Source organism: Gadus chalcogrammus, chromosome 6 (genome assembly GCF_026213295.1).
Source record: "Gadus chalcogrammus isolate NIFS_2021 chromosome 6, NIFS_Gcha_1.0, whole genome shotgun sequence".
NCBI lineage: Eukaryota > Metazoa > Chordata > Actinopteri > Gadiformes > Gadidae > Gadus > Gadus chalcogrammus.
The window spans coordinates 5,050,983-5,067,740 of NC_079417.1; the positions used below are offsets into that span (position 1 = coordinate 5,050,983).

At 44.5% G+C, this 16,758-nt stretch overlaps 1 protein-coding gene across 2 annotated transcripts; it reads left to right on the forward strand.

Moving 5' to 3' along the window:
- Positions 1-1,549: 1,549 nt before the first annotated feature.
- Positions 1,550-16,743, forward strand: LOC130383911 (metal cation symporter ZIP14-like). 2 transcript variants are annotated; one of them, XM_056591812.1, is made up of 10 exons: positions 1,550-1,732; positions 5,329-5,429; positions 5,928-6,310; positions 7,405-7,582; positions 9,194-9,363; positions 11,847-11,969; positions 12,715-12,888; positions 13,491-13,731; positions 14,069-14,253; positions 14,513-16,743. In XM_056591812.1, the coding sequence occupies exons 3-10, from the start codon at positions 5,960-5,962 to the stop codon at positions 14,663-14,665; spliced, it is 1,575 nt and encodes a 524-aa protein (XP_056447787.1). In that variant the 5' UTR covers positions 1,550-1,732; positions 5,329-5,429; positions 5,928-5,959; the 3' UTR covers positions 14,666-16,743. The 2 variants fall into 2 exon arrangements, with proteins under 2 accessions (XP_056447787.1, XP_056447786.1); XM_056591811.1 differs by lacking the exon at positions 9,194-9,363 and adding an exon at positions 10,669-10,838.
- Positions 16,744-16,758: the final 15 nt, after the last annotated feature.

The following is a 16,758-nucleotide window of genomic DNA, read 5'->3' on the forward strand; positions in this document are numbered from 1 at the left end:
ATGCCTGCTTAGGATAATGGCACCCTAATAAAAAGGTTGGAAACTCAAAAATATGACAATACTGGGACTGTTGCAGTGGTAGGTAATGGTGCAACCTGTCATCACACAGGACATCGAGGCTATTTTAGAGAGTTAGGAGTCAGATATAAAAAGGTTCTGGTACATTGTCTGCTTTACCAAGTGATTCTTCAAATTGTGCTCGTACAAGCCAGTTGCTGTTCACAGTTTTTTGTCTCGCAGTGGGACATCATCACCTTATGTTGATCCGATATTGGTCTTTGTGAGTGCACAAATATTGCAACCAGTCAAATAACTACTGTGAGGCCATATCATTCTATTTCCTGGCAAATTGTTTCAATTAAAGTGATAAAGGCAAAGAAAAAGATAATCTTAAAATATTCTGTTTCAAAATATCCATGAACACATTTGTTTTCACTACAGCTTTCCACTTTATGCATCCTTTCTAAACAGATAGATGACAAATTAGGAAACAACTAAAAGACAAACAAAGGAAGAGGATCTGTATTCCGTGTACAATGGGTTGGACTACATTTGGGTCTTGTCAACATCAATATCTATGGGCGGCCTAACCCTACCCATCTTCTTGTGTGTGCAAACCCTCATTCCTTCCATTTGTACCCAGAGTCTTGCCCACAGCAGGCCACGTCTGCATCCAGAGGGTTCAGTCAGAGGAGACAGCTGGTGGTCCAAATACAAATTGGAAGCCAAGTCTTTGTGTGGATTGTGAAGAACTAGCAAGGTTCAACCAGAATCAAGGTGAAGCTCAGGAGAAGGGACAACATGGTATTGATAGGACTCTGATGGGCGGTGAATCGTAGGAGTGGTAAGTTTCCACTGGTGGGGGCCGGGTTCATGTTGTCCCGGGAGAACTCGTCTAGACTAAGCAGTTGGCGTGTATCTGCCACTGATGGGTCCATTATGACTGAGTCTTCATCTGAAAATGTACTATTTATCTCAGAATTAAGGCACAGGCAGAAAGACAATAACATAAAATGAGATAAGATGTACCTACCAAACCACTGATAAGGAGACACTCACACGGTAACAGTGAGGATTCAAGTTGTTAACTAATGGAACTGAAAAGGTAAATACAAAATACATAGTTAGGTGAAATTGTCTAATATATACAGGTTGCTGAGGGACAGCAAAATGAGTATAGAAATGAAATGCAAGCATGCATTTTTGCCAGTTTTGTTTGGCAAGCTAAAAGCAGACAACTAGTCTATAAGCATTATGTGAGATGACTGTGGAGAAAGTTTTAAGCTGAACTGTACAAATGACCTGCGTCTAAAAACGTATTATATCATATTATGATATATCAAAATCGTATCAGGGTTATTGTTATGATTTTTTCATGTTTTGAATAAAATATTTTGATCAGCATTTGCATTTCCTGGTGTTATTTAGTTTTTTTGATATTTGACACTAGAGGGACGCATATCCATTGAGAAATGCATAATTCACAAAGGGGCGGAAACGCTCTACGTCACCAAAAATTGCCCTACATCTAACACACGTTGCTGTGTAGTTTCATTGAATGGGTATAGAGATTTGGACTCTGAGGAGACATGAAGCTCTCGCTGGCGTTCGCTTTAGTTATTACCAACCCATTACATGTTGCTCCTAAATTCATAACGAACATATTAACATATTGAGAGGAATTGACGTCAACCTTTTTTCCCCAACGTGCAGCATTGGCCAGCATCACCCGGTAAGCTAACGACAAGGGATTAGCTAATGCTAACATATATATGACTACAGCAATGATGAATTTTAGCCATTAGATCGTGGCTGATCACTCAGTCTTTTTTAACGACATCCAAAAATTCAAGTTTACAAATACCGCACCTTGTTACTACCAATAGTTGTGGTAGGGTACTTGATTTCTGATCCATCACTTGGGTTATTATCACCGGCAAAGCCTTTGGCATTCAAACTTGTCGTGTATGTTTCCACCTTCATTTCACTTGCCAAACTGATCCCTGTTACAAATTAATGCATAATGAAACGTGTAACTCAAGACCATTACAATGGGAATTGATTGTGTTGTTGTGGGGCATTAACAGTACACATTGGAATGAATGACTATTGACTCGAAACGTGTACGTAGGTGGTGGTTGTACACTGGAAAGCAAGTTATTAGGGGAGGGTATAAACAAAGCGCTGTGTCAGATAACACCTTTGTTGAATCAAGATGCAATTGATAGCGTTTGTGTGTACTAGAGGTAGGGTTAGGCTATCTGTAGTCTTTCGGACAGGAGTTCCAACTCTCCCTTTGGAAAGTTATCATTTTGCCTGGGACTGAAGGTGACAAATGTGCAGTAGTCTACTCTTTGTAATTTACTAATGGGGTCCCGTATGCTTAATTTATAACTAGATAACACACGACACCTCGCTTTGACTATTACATGCTAATTGCTTTCCCCTTGTCTTGAACCATATCCTAAAAAGTAATAGTCTTCATTATGAGCCCATACTATAATCAGTCAGCAAGTTACTGGCCAGGTGAACAATTAACAGGTTTAAGACTGCAATCACATAATCTTTTTGAGTAGGCAAGCAGTTTGGTTAAGGGTCAGTTAACCGCCCTAATATTTGAGCCATTACCTTCGCGGCTAATTGCAGTGGTGGGTTGATGCAATCATCCCAGTACCAGGTGATGCTATAATTATATAGTCAGTAATTATGGTCAGTAAAGAATAGCAGGTCTGTTGGACTGTGGTGGTTTGGCCTCCCCCTACACACCCTCATGCTATAAAGTAGGCAATCTACTCATTGTGCAGATAGAAGAGCACACCCACAGGCAACACATATTTGCTGGAAGAGGAGAAAACGTAAAAGAAAAGATCAGAAGGGCAAGTACTCTCTCTCCGTCACAATAATTGTTAATTTCAGGCTATGATTGTATCTGCTTTAGACTGTTTGTATTCTATACTACAGTCTACTTCGATATTTGTCAGCGTTTAGGCTTTTGTTACTGGTTTAAGATGGAACCTGTTCATTATGTTAATATATTTGTTAATTTTAATATATCTTTCTAGTTAACATGTTTTTTTGAGGTGTGTGAATTATATTAACAGAGGGGTCAGGAAAAGCACATCACTATTTCTGAACTAAAGTGCCATAAAAGAGGACTATGCCTAATGAAAATACATCGAGGGCTACTCTTACAAAGAGGCCAGATGTTTATCACATAGACTTGTTTTTGCAACCCTCAGGAATAAAACTCAAACTGTTCTTCACTGTACCCCCCACTTTCATAAAGACAATCTCGATTCCAATCTCATGAAACAGAAATACACGTCAGGGTCAATGTTGGATTTTGCATGTGACGTGTCCCAAAGTCTTTTTCTGCCCAAAGGCAGCGTATGAAGGTGATGACGAGAGAAGGTTGCCTCAGCAGGATGTTTTTGTGTAACCAAGGCCCCTCTATTTGGAATGTGTTTGTGTCTGTCTGTGTATTGGTGTGCATGCGTAGAGCAGGTGAAATCTCACGTTTTCATGCACGTGGATGAAGAACAAGTAGTACAGAGTTAGTTTGGGTGTTTTTTCCTCCAAATGTTTCCCCCTAAATGTACTATATACTGCAGTAACTTTGGAGCGATTTAAACAGAACAAATTTACACCAAGAGAACGGCCAGCTGGGAGCAGTCTGTCTGTCTCGTTCAATATATGTCAACAACCTCTCCCATACTTTCTTCTAATATGTAAAGATTAAATATGACCTCTCACTCGGACCATGTTGGTTACACACACACGCTCATGTACCTGCTGCATATTAGATACAGCTGGAGGCTTTACTAGTTATTATCTTGTAGATACATACACATGCACAAAAAGTTTGGCACGGTGGGCCAAGGGGAAGTGAATGTGGTTACATAGTGTTCTATTATGCTTATAGTGTGGACTGATTGAGACCAGTGTGCCCTGACACTTTGGTGTCTCTCAAGGCTTTTGACCCAGTTCAAATGTTTGCAGGGAACTGATTTCACAATTCTGTCGTAAGGGGTTAACTGGATGAAGGATTTGGTTTGACCACATTAACCTCCTCCCTATCCTGCTCACAGCCGTTTCCAAGGCGGTGGCCTTTTGGAGACCAGTTGGAGTTTTTGTCTGTCTGCAAATTCGAGTTGTTAGATATATTTAACAACTCCACAACATCTTTTTTTATTTAGCTGTTTTAGGACATAGTTATTGCCAAGTTGGCCTTGTTTGATGATACAAGGCAGGACAAACCTCTGCTACAAATTGTAGCTTGTAAAGGCTAAGCTGTCTTTGTTTTTCACATGTTTTTGTCTCTCTCCTCTCCACTTGTATAGCCTTCTAGTGTACTTCCACTGTGCTGATCTATGTCATGCTTCATGAATTCTGATTTCAAAGCAAGGGGTAGGTTGTAAAAATTGATAATGCGCTGTACCGGTCTGGTTTGATGCAGACAAATATGTTCCTCTTCAGGAAAAGGTTCTCCACCGTCTACTTTCATCAGAGCAAGGCACAAACTGACCAAACTCCCAATGCCTCTCTTGACTTCAGGGCACTCCAGAAGCCGGCACAGTCCTCACACATCTCGATTATATAGTGCATGTTTGAGGCGAGGTATTTAATCTTTACAATCTGCGGAAACTTGTGATGCTGTAACTTCATCAAGGAATCCAAAATACAAGAGATTTTTTTTTCTCGTGTATTTTTTACACTACTAGATGAGATTGAAATTTTAAATTGGCTTTCATCTTTTGTTGTTGCATAAAAACAGAATTGAAGTTATTCTAGAAAGATGCTTGATTATTCTAATAGTAGCCGATAACCCAATAACGGGCGAAATGTTGGAGAAGAGAGGTGTTAAAGTAATGTTCTTCTTTGCCCCTCACCTCAGGCACTTATACGTTTGACAGTAGCTGGTAAGAGTGCAAGAAATGCAAATAAGCCAAGAATGAGCACAAACCTCTCTCCTTCAAAAGCCTTTGCCGGGAACCCTTCCTTCACTATCGAAGTCTTTCAGTGCCTGTATGCCGCAGTACAGCCACAACCTAATTCCAACCCTGGATAGTTCAAAGGCCTTTACTGTACGCAGCAGCAACGCAAGTAACAAGGAATGCTCCCCCTGCTAAGCCATGTGTGGTTTGGTAAACTGAGCGGCGACGCAGGTTGGAAGGTTTATCCTGGAATCAACTATTTATGTTGCATTTGTGTTGTATACTCAGGGCTGCAGCATTGGGTTAAAGACAGGCTATTTCTTGAGCCAGTTTTCTCTTTCTTCTTCACTGGGCTGAAGCCTAATTTGCTTATTGGTCCTCTCTTCTTCCACAGCCTCACTGCGTCCGTGCTATCGCAGCGACCCGTGGCATATCCGGGGGGAAGACTAGCCTACCACCTAACAAGCACTAACTCAACGGCTTTAACAGGGACAGGTGAGTGGTCTTCAGTGAAACGAATGAACGAATGACTCACGCAAGTCCCTGTGTAGCCTAGGTAATTAACTCGGAGGTGTGTGTTTCAGGGCAGCTATTACATTCTTGTGTGTCATATCTAATTGTATGTATGTGTGTGTGTGTTTGGGGGTGGTTGCAGCAGGGCGTAAACAGTATCCTCTGGCCTTCTCTGTACATTAGTTGACAGTTTGCCCTTTGTATTCCTCCAATTCTCCCTGTTAATGTTTTTGTTCTGTGTCTTGTGCTGTGGCAGCATAATACATGCAGTATGTGTACTGCCAGGAATATTGTTTGCATGGAATTTGGGTAGATAAGATAACAATTTAAATGGCAGCTATTTTGTAGGTCAATTATTATCCACCACGCATGTTGTGTACATCTGAGTGTAAAATGGGTCACCAGGGCTGTAAGCCGCAGGAGTTTCATGGGATTGTACTGCGATGGCGTCTTTTCATCCATCCGCCTTCTCCTTTATAGAGCTCAGATTCCAGGCCAGTCTAGACGAAGCCATGCCCCGTCAAACTCATCATGGCTGTCCCACCACCACCGCCGCCGCCAACGCCACCTCCTCCTTCAGGCTCCATCGGCCGTGGCTGATGTTGGTCCTCCTCATGCTCCTGTGTCCCCTGGACAATGTGCTGGCCCAAGGGGAAGGCAGCGCCCAGGCTCAGGCCCAGTCTCCCACCGAAGTCCTCCAGGACCTCCTGACCCGCTATGGGGACAACTTCACCATCACAGTGCCCCAGCTTCGGGCCCTCCTGTCCCACCTGAGTCGGGACCAGGGGGACGAGGCCAACAGCACCTCCGTCGCCGCGACCGAGAGACCACCGGTGTCCACGCCCAAAGCCATCAGCTCCAAGGTGAGGCTATTGCTTATGGGATTTCCCATAAGCAGCAGAGCTGAAGTCAATGCGTCCTCATTTTGCTGGTGCACATTGCCTATTAAGTAGCAGTAATACGCCTGGCAATGTCTATCTGTTGCGGTCATTGTAAGTAAGTCGAAGTGTAATGGCAAATGTGCCCCATTTAGTACATTTACGGCTATCAAATTTCCCGTTCCACTGCAGCAGAATAATGGACGAGGACGTACTGTCAATGAGACACTTGGTGATCCCCAAATCAATAACATTCGGGGAAACAGAACTGGGGAGCTGTGTGATATGAACGCGTTAATTCAATGCTTTTTTCAGCAACAATATTAACCACGTTAAAAGGTAATAATTTTTTGAGGAACAGAGGGTCAAATCGTTTGGTTCTATGGGGCCAGTACCCAGGCTGCTGGGAGTTTCCTTGTAAGTTGTGCATAGTTTTATGCCCCGAGGAAGGAACCATAAGCTGTGGAATTAGCATCCCTGTGTGTATATTTGTGATCTCTTTGTGATCTCTTTGACGCATTGTTCATTCGAAGATCATCTGATAACAAACAATAAGACAGTTCGTACCTGAGGAATGCTATTAGACCAGTGCCTCTCACCCCGACCTGAGATATTTAATGGCAATCTGTATGTGTTATCTGTTAGTGAAGCGGCGCCGGGAATCCCACAATGCATGCTCTGGCCTAAAAAAACATTTTGTTTGGTTCCGGTTTCCGACCGACCCTGTCAATTTATGTGCGACCCAAATTATTTTATGAGCTTTATTAAAAAAATAAATAAATAAAATAAAATAATGTTTTTGATGCAAACTATAATTACGTTTTGGTACAGCACCTCTTCATTCTGTACAAGGATGAGCGAATTTTCTCGTTTTTAAATGAAAACAACCTACCTATCATTCGCTGCCGCTGGAAAAAATAAAATAAAATAAATTCCCTACCTACCCATGACCTCAACTGACAACCAACAGGAACCAAACTTTTTTATTTTTTAGGCCCCTGCTGGAATCTGAATTAAGTGATGTGATATGAAGAACCATGTACCGGAACTCTGATGGTTTGCTGGCTCTCCCCCTCCAGTGCCTGGCGTCAGATACCTTGGCCGTGTATAACTTCAGCGAGCAATCACGGCTGGATGGACAGGGCTTGCAGATGTTCTGCCCCACCATGCTACAGCAATTGGATGCCGGTGCTTGTGGCATGGAAAAGGAGGAGGGGCTTAGCAGTGAGCCCGCCCCCAGACCGACTGGCTTAGAAGGTGAGCCATGGAATGCCCTTTTTGTCACCTGTTCTTTTTTTTTTAAATAATCTGTCAACGGTCCACAATTACTAAAGGGATTGTATTTTTTTCTGGCCTGTGAAAGAACACGTATATGAAATAACTTAGATTTAATTTTTTAATTTAAGTTTTGCTATATCTATCCCATAATCGAGTCAATTTCATGCATATTGTTTGTACTAATCAATATAAATTGAGAACACGTATTCTTTGCCTGGAATCGAACCCTGCTTTCGTTCACAACTTCCTGACGCAACCAAATAGTTCACTGAACAAAGCTCCTGCATGGCAGTAACTGTGCAGATAAGATTACATCTGCATCGGTATCCGCCCCGCGCCCCATGAATATGACATTGCATCATCATTACCATGGTGACGACATCCGGGCCATCGAAGCCCCTGTCTGCCACAGCGTGAGCTTGCATTACTGCCTGCGACCTCTAAAACCGCCTGAGCGCCCAACAGACCTCGCTGTTTCTCCCCAGTCAGCAGATACTTCCCCAGGGGGAGCGAGCGCTCCCAGGTAAAGATGATCAGTGGAAGGGAAGCGAAGACGCTGTCTCGGTGAGACTGCGACGGTGCTCTCCAAATGTCATCCCGGCTCTTCCCTCGCTGCAACTCCATGAAGCCGCGCCCTCCCTCCACCCACCACTCCTCATATCGTCTTTGGCAACCCTGGCCTAGATCCCCCCGCCCCCCCTTGGGTATTTGTTTTCCTTTCAGATAGCGATTGAGAGCGCCGACGCGCAGCGTAGCCTACGTCCTTGCTTGCTTGTCTGTTTGTTTAGCATTGTTTGACTTGCTGAGTTGGAAGCGTAACTGCCGGGGGAATGTTGCCAATTTTTAGAAGGCTAGCAAATAATACGTTCCAACGTTCAAGGAGACGTTTGCAAATCTTATACCGGATCCGGGCCATGGGGGATTTTTTACTAAATTGAACAACCCCCTTACCGTGTGAGCACATGAACCCGACCGTTCTGGTGATGGAGCAGCATAAGAGATTAAAGAGCCCAGCCTTTGCTTGACTTGGCAAGACAACAACTGACCCTCAAAGCGAGGAGCACTCTCGCAGCTTCTGCCCCCCCGTAGAGCAAAAACAGACAACCCCACTCTGGTTTCATCCTCAGTTTAACAAGAAAACTGAACTGAAACCCAAAAGGAGTCCGGAATGTTTTTTTAGAAGTTGTGGTAGATTCAGATGTTCTCTGTGCAGACTGTGGATTTAAAATGAATTTCTGCTTGCAATTGTTTTATCTTTTCTCCCAACAGGTCTTCTTTTACCCTAACGATACATTCTTCTTCTTATTCCCTCTGTATTCCCCACGGACCAGCACTCCATGAAGCCCATTTGACCCCAATCTCTCCTCTAATGCTTCACCTTTCTCCTATAAGGTTCAGAGGATGTCGTCTCGGTTGCTCAGTTTAACGGTTGTCGTTGCAATAATTAGTTCTAAGTTTGAACAGGAAGACCTTCAAGGCCCGTGTGTCTGTGTCCGTCTATGTTTCTTTGTGTGTCTTGTGTCCGTGTGTCCGTCCATCCTAACGTGTGTGCATCCCCCCCCCCCTGTTCCCGTGGCGGTGGGAGCCCAGTGTGGGGCTTCTCCTTCCTCAGTGTGACGCTGGTCAGTGTCTTCTCTCTCACCGGGGCCGTGCTGGTGCCGCTCATGACCTCGCGCTACATGCGCCGCGCCCTGGCCTATTTCATCGCTCTGTCCATCGGCACGCTCTTCTCCACCGCCGTGTTCCAGCTCCTGCCCGAGGTTTGCCACCCGTCTGTCCGTCCGTCCGTCCGTCCGTCCGTCCGCCCGCCCCGCCAATGCCGACAATCAGTCCCTTAATCCGGCGGGAAGGTTCGAACGCTCCAACGGGCTGCGTGTCTCTCCATCTTTTTCTCCGGGACTCAGTATCACATGACGGGGGATAATGGTGTACCCATGGGCAAGCGCACAAATGGCCCGAGGGCCTCATTCTCCGCCCCCCCCCCCCCCCCTCCGCCCCCAACCCCCCAAGACACCCCCCTCCTTTTTCTTCTTGTCTTTTGTTTCCTGTAATTTTTCTCTCTTCCTTTCACAGGCTTAAATGAGCACCTTGGAAGAATGGGTTTTCAGTTCATTGGTTCTTCCGCCTGAGGTGCCTTTGCTAATCAAGTGAACTCGGGTGAATAACTGTGTGTGTGTGTGTGTGTGTGTGTGTGTGTGTGTGTGTGTGTGTGTGTGTGTGTGTGTGTGTGTGTGTGTGTGTGTGTGTGTGTGTGTGTGTGTGTGTGTGTGTGTGTGTGTGTGTGTGTGTGTGTGTGTGGCCACCAGCTTCTTTTTGGGTTTTAATTTCCTTTTTTTGCAGCTCTTTTACGACAGTATGAAATGCAACAGACTCCTCGGTATGAAACACACTATTGGACTATTATAGCTCTCCTGCTTACATTCCTGCTGTACACTGGTATGGTGGCTGTGTTTACCAAACGATGAGCCCTTTCATCGATAAGAAGCTGCTTAGTCTGCGGTTTTTGTAATGCTGCAGTGTCATCAAGGTTACCACCTGGGTACAATACTACCACTTAAAATCAGGTTTACCTATGTTTGACTCATTACACATGACCATGTTTGTTCAAATACTTTGTTTAAGTGTTGTTGAGGTGTGTGTGTGTGTGTGTGTGTGTGTGTGTGCGCAGCGCGCAAGTTCTTTAAAGGGAATGTTTGCTTACAGCAAATTCATCTCGATTGTTCACAAAGGGTGGTATTCTAATCAACCTCAATCACTCTTTTGCTCCTGGGGGCGTTTTGGAAAGGTTGACCATTAATTGCACCTTTACTCTTTCAGGACATGCATGTCGCCCTGACATGCACGTGATCTCTCATGGTGGTTTATTTCAAATTTGGGGCTATTTTAATATTGTCCTGGTTTCTCCTTTTGTGGTGGCCCGATGGAATACCCTCATTCTAGACATTTTGACTAATCAACCTCTTTCTCTCATTTCCCTTTTGTTTCGTTCATCTCTTGTATGTGGTATGTCGTCTCTCACCCCCCCCCCCCCCCCCCCCTCTTTCTATGGTTCGCCGGCGGGTCAGTCTGGGGTTATGGATTCCTGTGCGTCACTCTGATCTCGCTGTGTTCGCTGGTGGGCGCCAGCGTGGTTCCCTTCATGAGGAAAACCTTTTACAAGCGCCTGCTGCTCTACTTCATAGCCCTGGCCATTGGCACGCTCTACTCCAACGCCCTCTTCCAGCTCATCCCGGAGGTAGAGTGGTCTAGTGGACTAGACTGTAGTGCAAACAGTGTTCCTGCAAAAGGAATAGAATTGATAAAAATCAATTGCTTAACATTATCCAAAGCTATTTGATACCACTTTACATTTGGCTTGGGATATCCCATCCCAACATCTTCCATTTTCTTTTAAGTAGGCAAATTAATACGGGTTTTATATAAAGCTGAGGCCACACATTTTCAGTTTAAAATGTATAATTATGGAGACTTTTTGTGTTTGTTGTCCACAAACATTAACAGATCCATCTTACAATGTTTGGTCTCATTTCTAATCGTCTATATTTTCCAATGATCATACCTGCTGCCTGTTTTTTGATAAAACCAAACTTCGGGACGTTTTAGGTGCCCAATTCACCAGCACATGCTAATAGTCACGCTAATATATTGGTTGTATCTAATCTTTGACGAAAATGTTTAAACCTCAGTCAAGCCAAGTCACATGTTATGTTCACCATGTATCTAATAGTTTTACCATGGATCTTAAAATGGAGATCGAGAGGTTAATGGTCCATGATAGGAGCCTCCATGCTTGGCCTTGGCATAACCACAAAGGGTTTTCCCCTTGCCAATGCGTCCACACATATAAGCCAGTTTGTCGTTCAAACCAGGAACTTTTTTCCCTGCAAGAAGCCAACTGTGCTGGGATAAGAAGGGATTAGAAAGTTCAAAAGGACTGGATTGTCTGGCAGCGTTCCTTCTTTGTTAACCAGCAGGCAAACGTCAGTGAATGGGAAAAAAAAATCGGTGGGACAACAGGTTCACTCTTGATTTAAGTAACCAGTAAGAGGTGTGTTAGTCAGTGGAACCAACAAGTGGTGTCTTCCAAAGAATGCCTAACTTCCCAACCGGCTTCATTGAAGTTAAAACTGTCCAATGCTGTGCCAGTGTCCCTTGGGTTCAGCCCATCAGGTGGGATTGTGTGGTTTTAAACGCCCCTTCAACGTGGTTGCCAGGCCCAACACTGCTTCTTTTTGTGTGCTAGGCGTTTGGCTTCGACCCCACTGTCAACAACTATGTGTCCAAGTCCACGGTCGTTTTCGGGGGCTTCTACCTGTTCTTCTTCACGGAGAAAGTCCTCAAGGCTCTGCTGAAACGGAAAGATGGGGTGAGTGGATGGCGTCGCCTCATTTTCATTGTTCCGATCAATTTATCTTTTGCGCAACTATGTGTTTGCTTACGTCCTAAATTGGCGTCTTTGATGTTTTTACATTTTGACGGCATTGTTATTGTCAATCCCTGAGTAATATATTACTCTGATGTTGTGTCCCTAGACAAACTTTTTTTAAGTCCATTGAAAGTGGTTAGTCTGGTTGTGCAGGATGCTTTTAGCAGGAGCAGTCATACACGTTTGGGTTATCCTGACTGTACGTCGTATCCTCATCAATTAATAAATAGATTCAGATCAAGGCATTTTTTAGTTCAATTTTTAGTTCAATTTACATTTATTTAAGTGCAACCCTTGGCCTTGTTTGGTTAATAATTACATCATATAATGATCATAATGGGATAATTACATTAAATCAGACTAAGAAGCCTTATATCATCTTGTGTCAACGTTTTAAAATCATGCAATGAAATGATGAACTAAACGGCTAATTTGTTGTTAACGAAGTTGAACAGGGAACTCGAACACATTATGCAAATGCACTGCAGAATGTAGGACAACCGCTCCCCATCAACTGTGAGGCCTCCACAGGGCTCTGACAGTGATTAACTGGCCCTGTTGTGTCTCATAATTCAGCTTTGAATGGCTCAAATTATGAATATAGTTTTTTTTATTTCTTTAAAAAAAACAAAAAGTCTGCTTATTTCTTCATTGCCAACCCTTCTTTTATTCTATCTCCCCCCAGGAAGACGGCCATGGCCACAGCCACAGCCACTTCCACGGCTCGGAGTGTTACTTGTCGGCCAACGGCGATGCCGAGGGCGTGCGGGAGAAGCTCCAGGCCAACGGGGAAGCCCTGGGCGACAAGGCGGACGCCGGGGAGGGGGAGCTCATGCTTAGCCCCGCACAGACACCACAGGTGGGGGGAACCGAGGGCTTGGGGGGGGGGGCACGCACGCACGCACCTCGGGGACGATTTATATCGGGGGTGCATTTGAAGTGCCAATGAACCGAGAGCCGCCCGGGCTCTGGTTAATGTAAAACGCTGCGTCCAAGAGAGGGTTTCAGACACCTGCAGCAGCTTCTCAGACACTTAAACAATAATGCAGCGACGGTGTGACTCGCTCATTGCGGAGCTCGTAAATAAAACGGCCACATGTTGGGAAACGTCATAGTGTTTGATTCAAGCTGAAACAGGAGTTTCAAGCTGAAAACTATGATTCAAGCTGAAACCAAGGAACAATGACCGTATTTCTTTTTTATTATTATTGTCCGAAAAGCTTACATTTCTTACATGAATACATCTTTCCAACTTCACTCAAATGTTGTACTCTGTGTCTTTCTGTCTCTCTGTCCATCTGTCTACCTCTATCTCTACATGTCTCCGTCTCTATGGTCCACCAAGTATTAACATTGCCAAAGCAGTTGAGCAAAACGCAACAAAGGGACCAATAATGCCACAACTAACACCTGTGGTCATGCCATCGTTCAAAACGTCTCCTCTCTCCCCTGATGGGGCAGGCTGCCTCGGGCCCCGAGGCGGGTGCGGTCGCGGGCCCCAGCAGCAAACGGGGGGGATGCTACTGGCTGAAGGGGACGGCCTACTCCGACATCGGCACGCTGGCCTGGATGATCACGCTGAGCGACGGCCTGCACAACTTCATCGACGGGCTGGCCATCGGCGCCTCCTTCACGTCCTCCGTGTTCCAGGGAGTCAGCACCTCCGTGGCCATCTTGTGTGAGGAGTTCCCCCACGAGCTCGGTGAGGCAGGGCGCCACCCGTCAGGGTCGGAGATGTGTTGGTAATATTGGTGAACTTGGGGCGGCCGGTTGGTACAGCTTAAAAAATACAAAACAATATGAAAAATAGTGAAATATGTAAATAGTTCTGTGTGTTTGTTTATTCACATCTACATGCATACGCATGCATTACATTGTTCAACTTGAATCAATCCAACTCTATTTGTGTTGTTTTTCTGTTTTTGTTTTTCTTCCAAAACATTATCAGATGTTCTATTTCTAGCTCGACTCGTGCCCCTCCAATGACTATTTCTCTTTGTTCTCTTCGTCTCTCTTTCCTACTCCCTGTCCGCCTCCAGGGGACTTTGTTATCCTGCTGAACGCTGGCATGAGCATCCAGCAGGCGCTGTTCTTCAACTTCCTGTCTGCCTGCTGCTGCTACCTGGGTATGGGCTTTGGTATCCTGGCAGGAAACAGCTTTTCGCCTAATTGGATTTTTGCCCTGGCTGGCGGAATGTTCCTCTACATCGCTTTGGCGGACATGGTAAGTGTGTGTGTGTGTGTGTGTGTGTGTGTGTGTGTGTGTGTGTGTGTGTGTGTGTGTGTGTGTGTGTGTGTGTGTGTGTGTGTGTGTGTGTGTGTGTGTGTGTGTGTGTGTGTGTGTGTGTGTGTGTGCACTCAAGAATACTCATAGACACGTCCTATCAGGAATGGGGAAGTGTGTGTTTGTCTGTTTTATCGGAGTAATAATTGTGTTGTGTGCTCGCTCTCTCCCTCTCTCCGTTTCCTCGTCTCCCTCCCAGTTCCCAGAGATGAACGCGGTGAGTCGGGAGGAGGAGGAGGCCGGAGGCAGCAGCTTCATCGTCATCTTCGCCATCCAGAACGCAGGGCTGCTCACCGGCTTCGCCATCATGCTTCTCCTCACCACCTACTCGGGCCAGATGAGAATGGACTAGCACTGGGAGCGCACCGGTGTGCAAAGACAGCTGGAACCTGTCTTAAAGAGCTGTATGTGGGTGTGAACTGTACCAAACTAGACTGGATAGCATAACGGGCCTCACGTGTTTTCCTCTTGTTCTGTCGCTCTTTCAATCTAGTTTCAACTCATCCCTCATCAGTGAGGCTTTGGTGCGGCAGGAACGCAACCCAAGCCGGCCGTCGCAGTACTCGTTCATATGCAGTCTGATTGCTGTAGAGTTGTGAAGGCCCCCGTGACCCTTTCTTTTGTTCCTTTAGTTTACTTCTGTCCGTTTTACCCCTGCTGTATGTGCACTATTCCTGTGTGCCAGGCTGGAGATATCCAGGTAACTCCATTCCTAGGGCTCCAAAGTACTTTTAGAAGCTTATCATGTGCGTGAGCACTGTAAGGCCCCTGTATGCTGAACATGAACTGATGTGCAATACTTAACCACCTGCTGAAACTGTCCTTCGTTCATCATACTATTGATCAGCCGCTTTGGAGCTCTGCTCTTCTTCAACTCCTCGTTCTCTACTTGGGCTAACTTTGCCTGGAAGGATACGCATTTATATCTGTGATCGTTTGTACTCGTAAACCTTCCCAAGCAGGGATAACCGTTACTTGATAGACAAAGAGTTTTTTTAATTTTCTTTCTTTGTTTGCTTCTATTCAGAACCAAAATAGTACAAAGGTACTGGAGTGTCGGCCCTGAAGTTACTATGGCTAGACCGTGTGTGTGTGTGTGTGTGTGTGTGTGTGTGTGTGTGTGTGTGTGTGTGTGTGTGTGTGTGTGTGTGTGTGTGTGTGTGTGTGTGTGTGTGTGTGTGTGTGTGTGTGTGTGTGTGTGTGTGTGTGTGTGTCTTTTGGTTTTGTGAAAATAAATATGTATACGGAATCTGTCGAGAGACCAAATATGGGCAGGCCATGAAGAATGGCGAAGGGCTGCATTGGAATATGTAACCCTCTTTGGAAAGACAGACTTCCAATCTCTTTTGTGAGATCCCTGTTTTGTGCAATGGTGTACTTAAATCCAGTGAGGATGACTTAAGACCATACTTTAACCTTTTGAAGTACCCTAGATCCGAGGTTGTTTTAGCGCACGAAGCACATTTCAAACACCTGGTCCTTCATCAAACTTCCAAGGTCAATTTGGATTGTTTCTCTACCCTGCCATTCGTGTCCCTCATTACCAAAGCATTTAGTCCACCATCCGCATTTATCTTACCGTCATATTCCAGGGGACGGATGCAGAATACTTGCCCGCACATCTTGTATACTATTTTCCTATAGTAAGATATGAATTTCAGAATATTTGAATATTTTACGATCTATTTAAATGTTTTGTTTAAATACTGTAAACTGAGTAACCTAGGTGCATATGTTGACAATGTGATCATATAAGAATACGTGTCCGTCTAATTCTTATTGAACAACATATTCTGTAGCTGGATAAAACGCTTGTTCATTAGGTCAAACTATTTAAAAGTTGAGGGAAGGGAGAGACTTTGATTTGGGACAGTTTGGCGTGGCTAAGTTAAATTAGGCATGGCAACATTTAGCAGTTTGCTCATACAACCAGCATAAATGACATTAGGTAGTCGCTATGGCTACTCTTGTCAGTCAACTGGGATATTGAAACCTTATGTTGTGATTTTAAAAGGCAGCGTTTAAGAATAGGTTGGGATTAGTAAAGTTGAGCACATGTCTATGGGGCCATGGTGGACTTATTTTTGAAGTCTAGTTCCCCAACTTTCTGATGTGGCTAGAGCCTACTTAGACCTACAGAGTTGTATGATTATTATTTTATGTTATACAGTAAAGTCAGCTTTTATTGAAAAATCTATTCTGTCCAGGCAGATTATTTCAATCAAAGTGTGTGTCATAGTAAATCAGCAGATCTATAACTGTAAGCCATTTTTGTGTTGAGGTATTGCCTTTCCAAACCTTGCAACAGTGTACCATAAGGTATTCGAAGTCATTGCTGGATTGCTTGAGCCATTTAATTATTTTTCTCATTACTTTAATGCTTTACTTATGTATGCAAAGACGATGCATCATTCATCGTCACTTTTTACCTCAAGAATGTCCACA

Coding starts and splice junctions, on each gene's coding strand:
- LOC130383911 (XM_056591812.1), top strand. CDS start 5,960: ATGCCCCGTCAAACTCATCATGGCTGTCCCACCACCACCGCCGCCGCC. Junction 11,970..12,714: donor TGCTGAAACGGAAAGATGGG/GTGAGTGGATGG, acceptor ATCTCCCCCCAG/GAAGACGGCCATGGCCACAG. Junction 14,254..14,512: donor ACATCGCTTTGGCGGACATG/GTAAGTGTGTGT, acceptor TCTCCCTCCCAG/TTCCCAGAGATGAACGCGGT.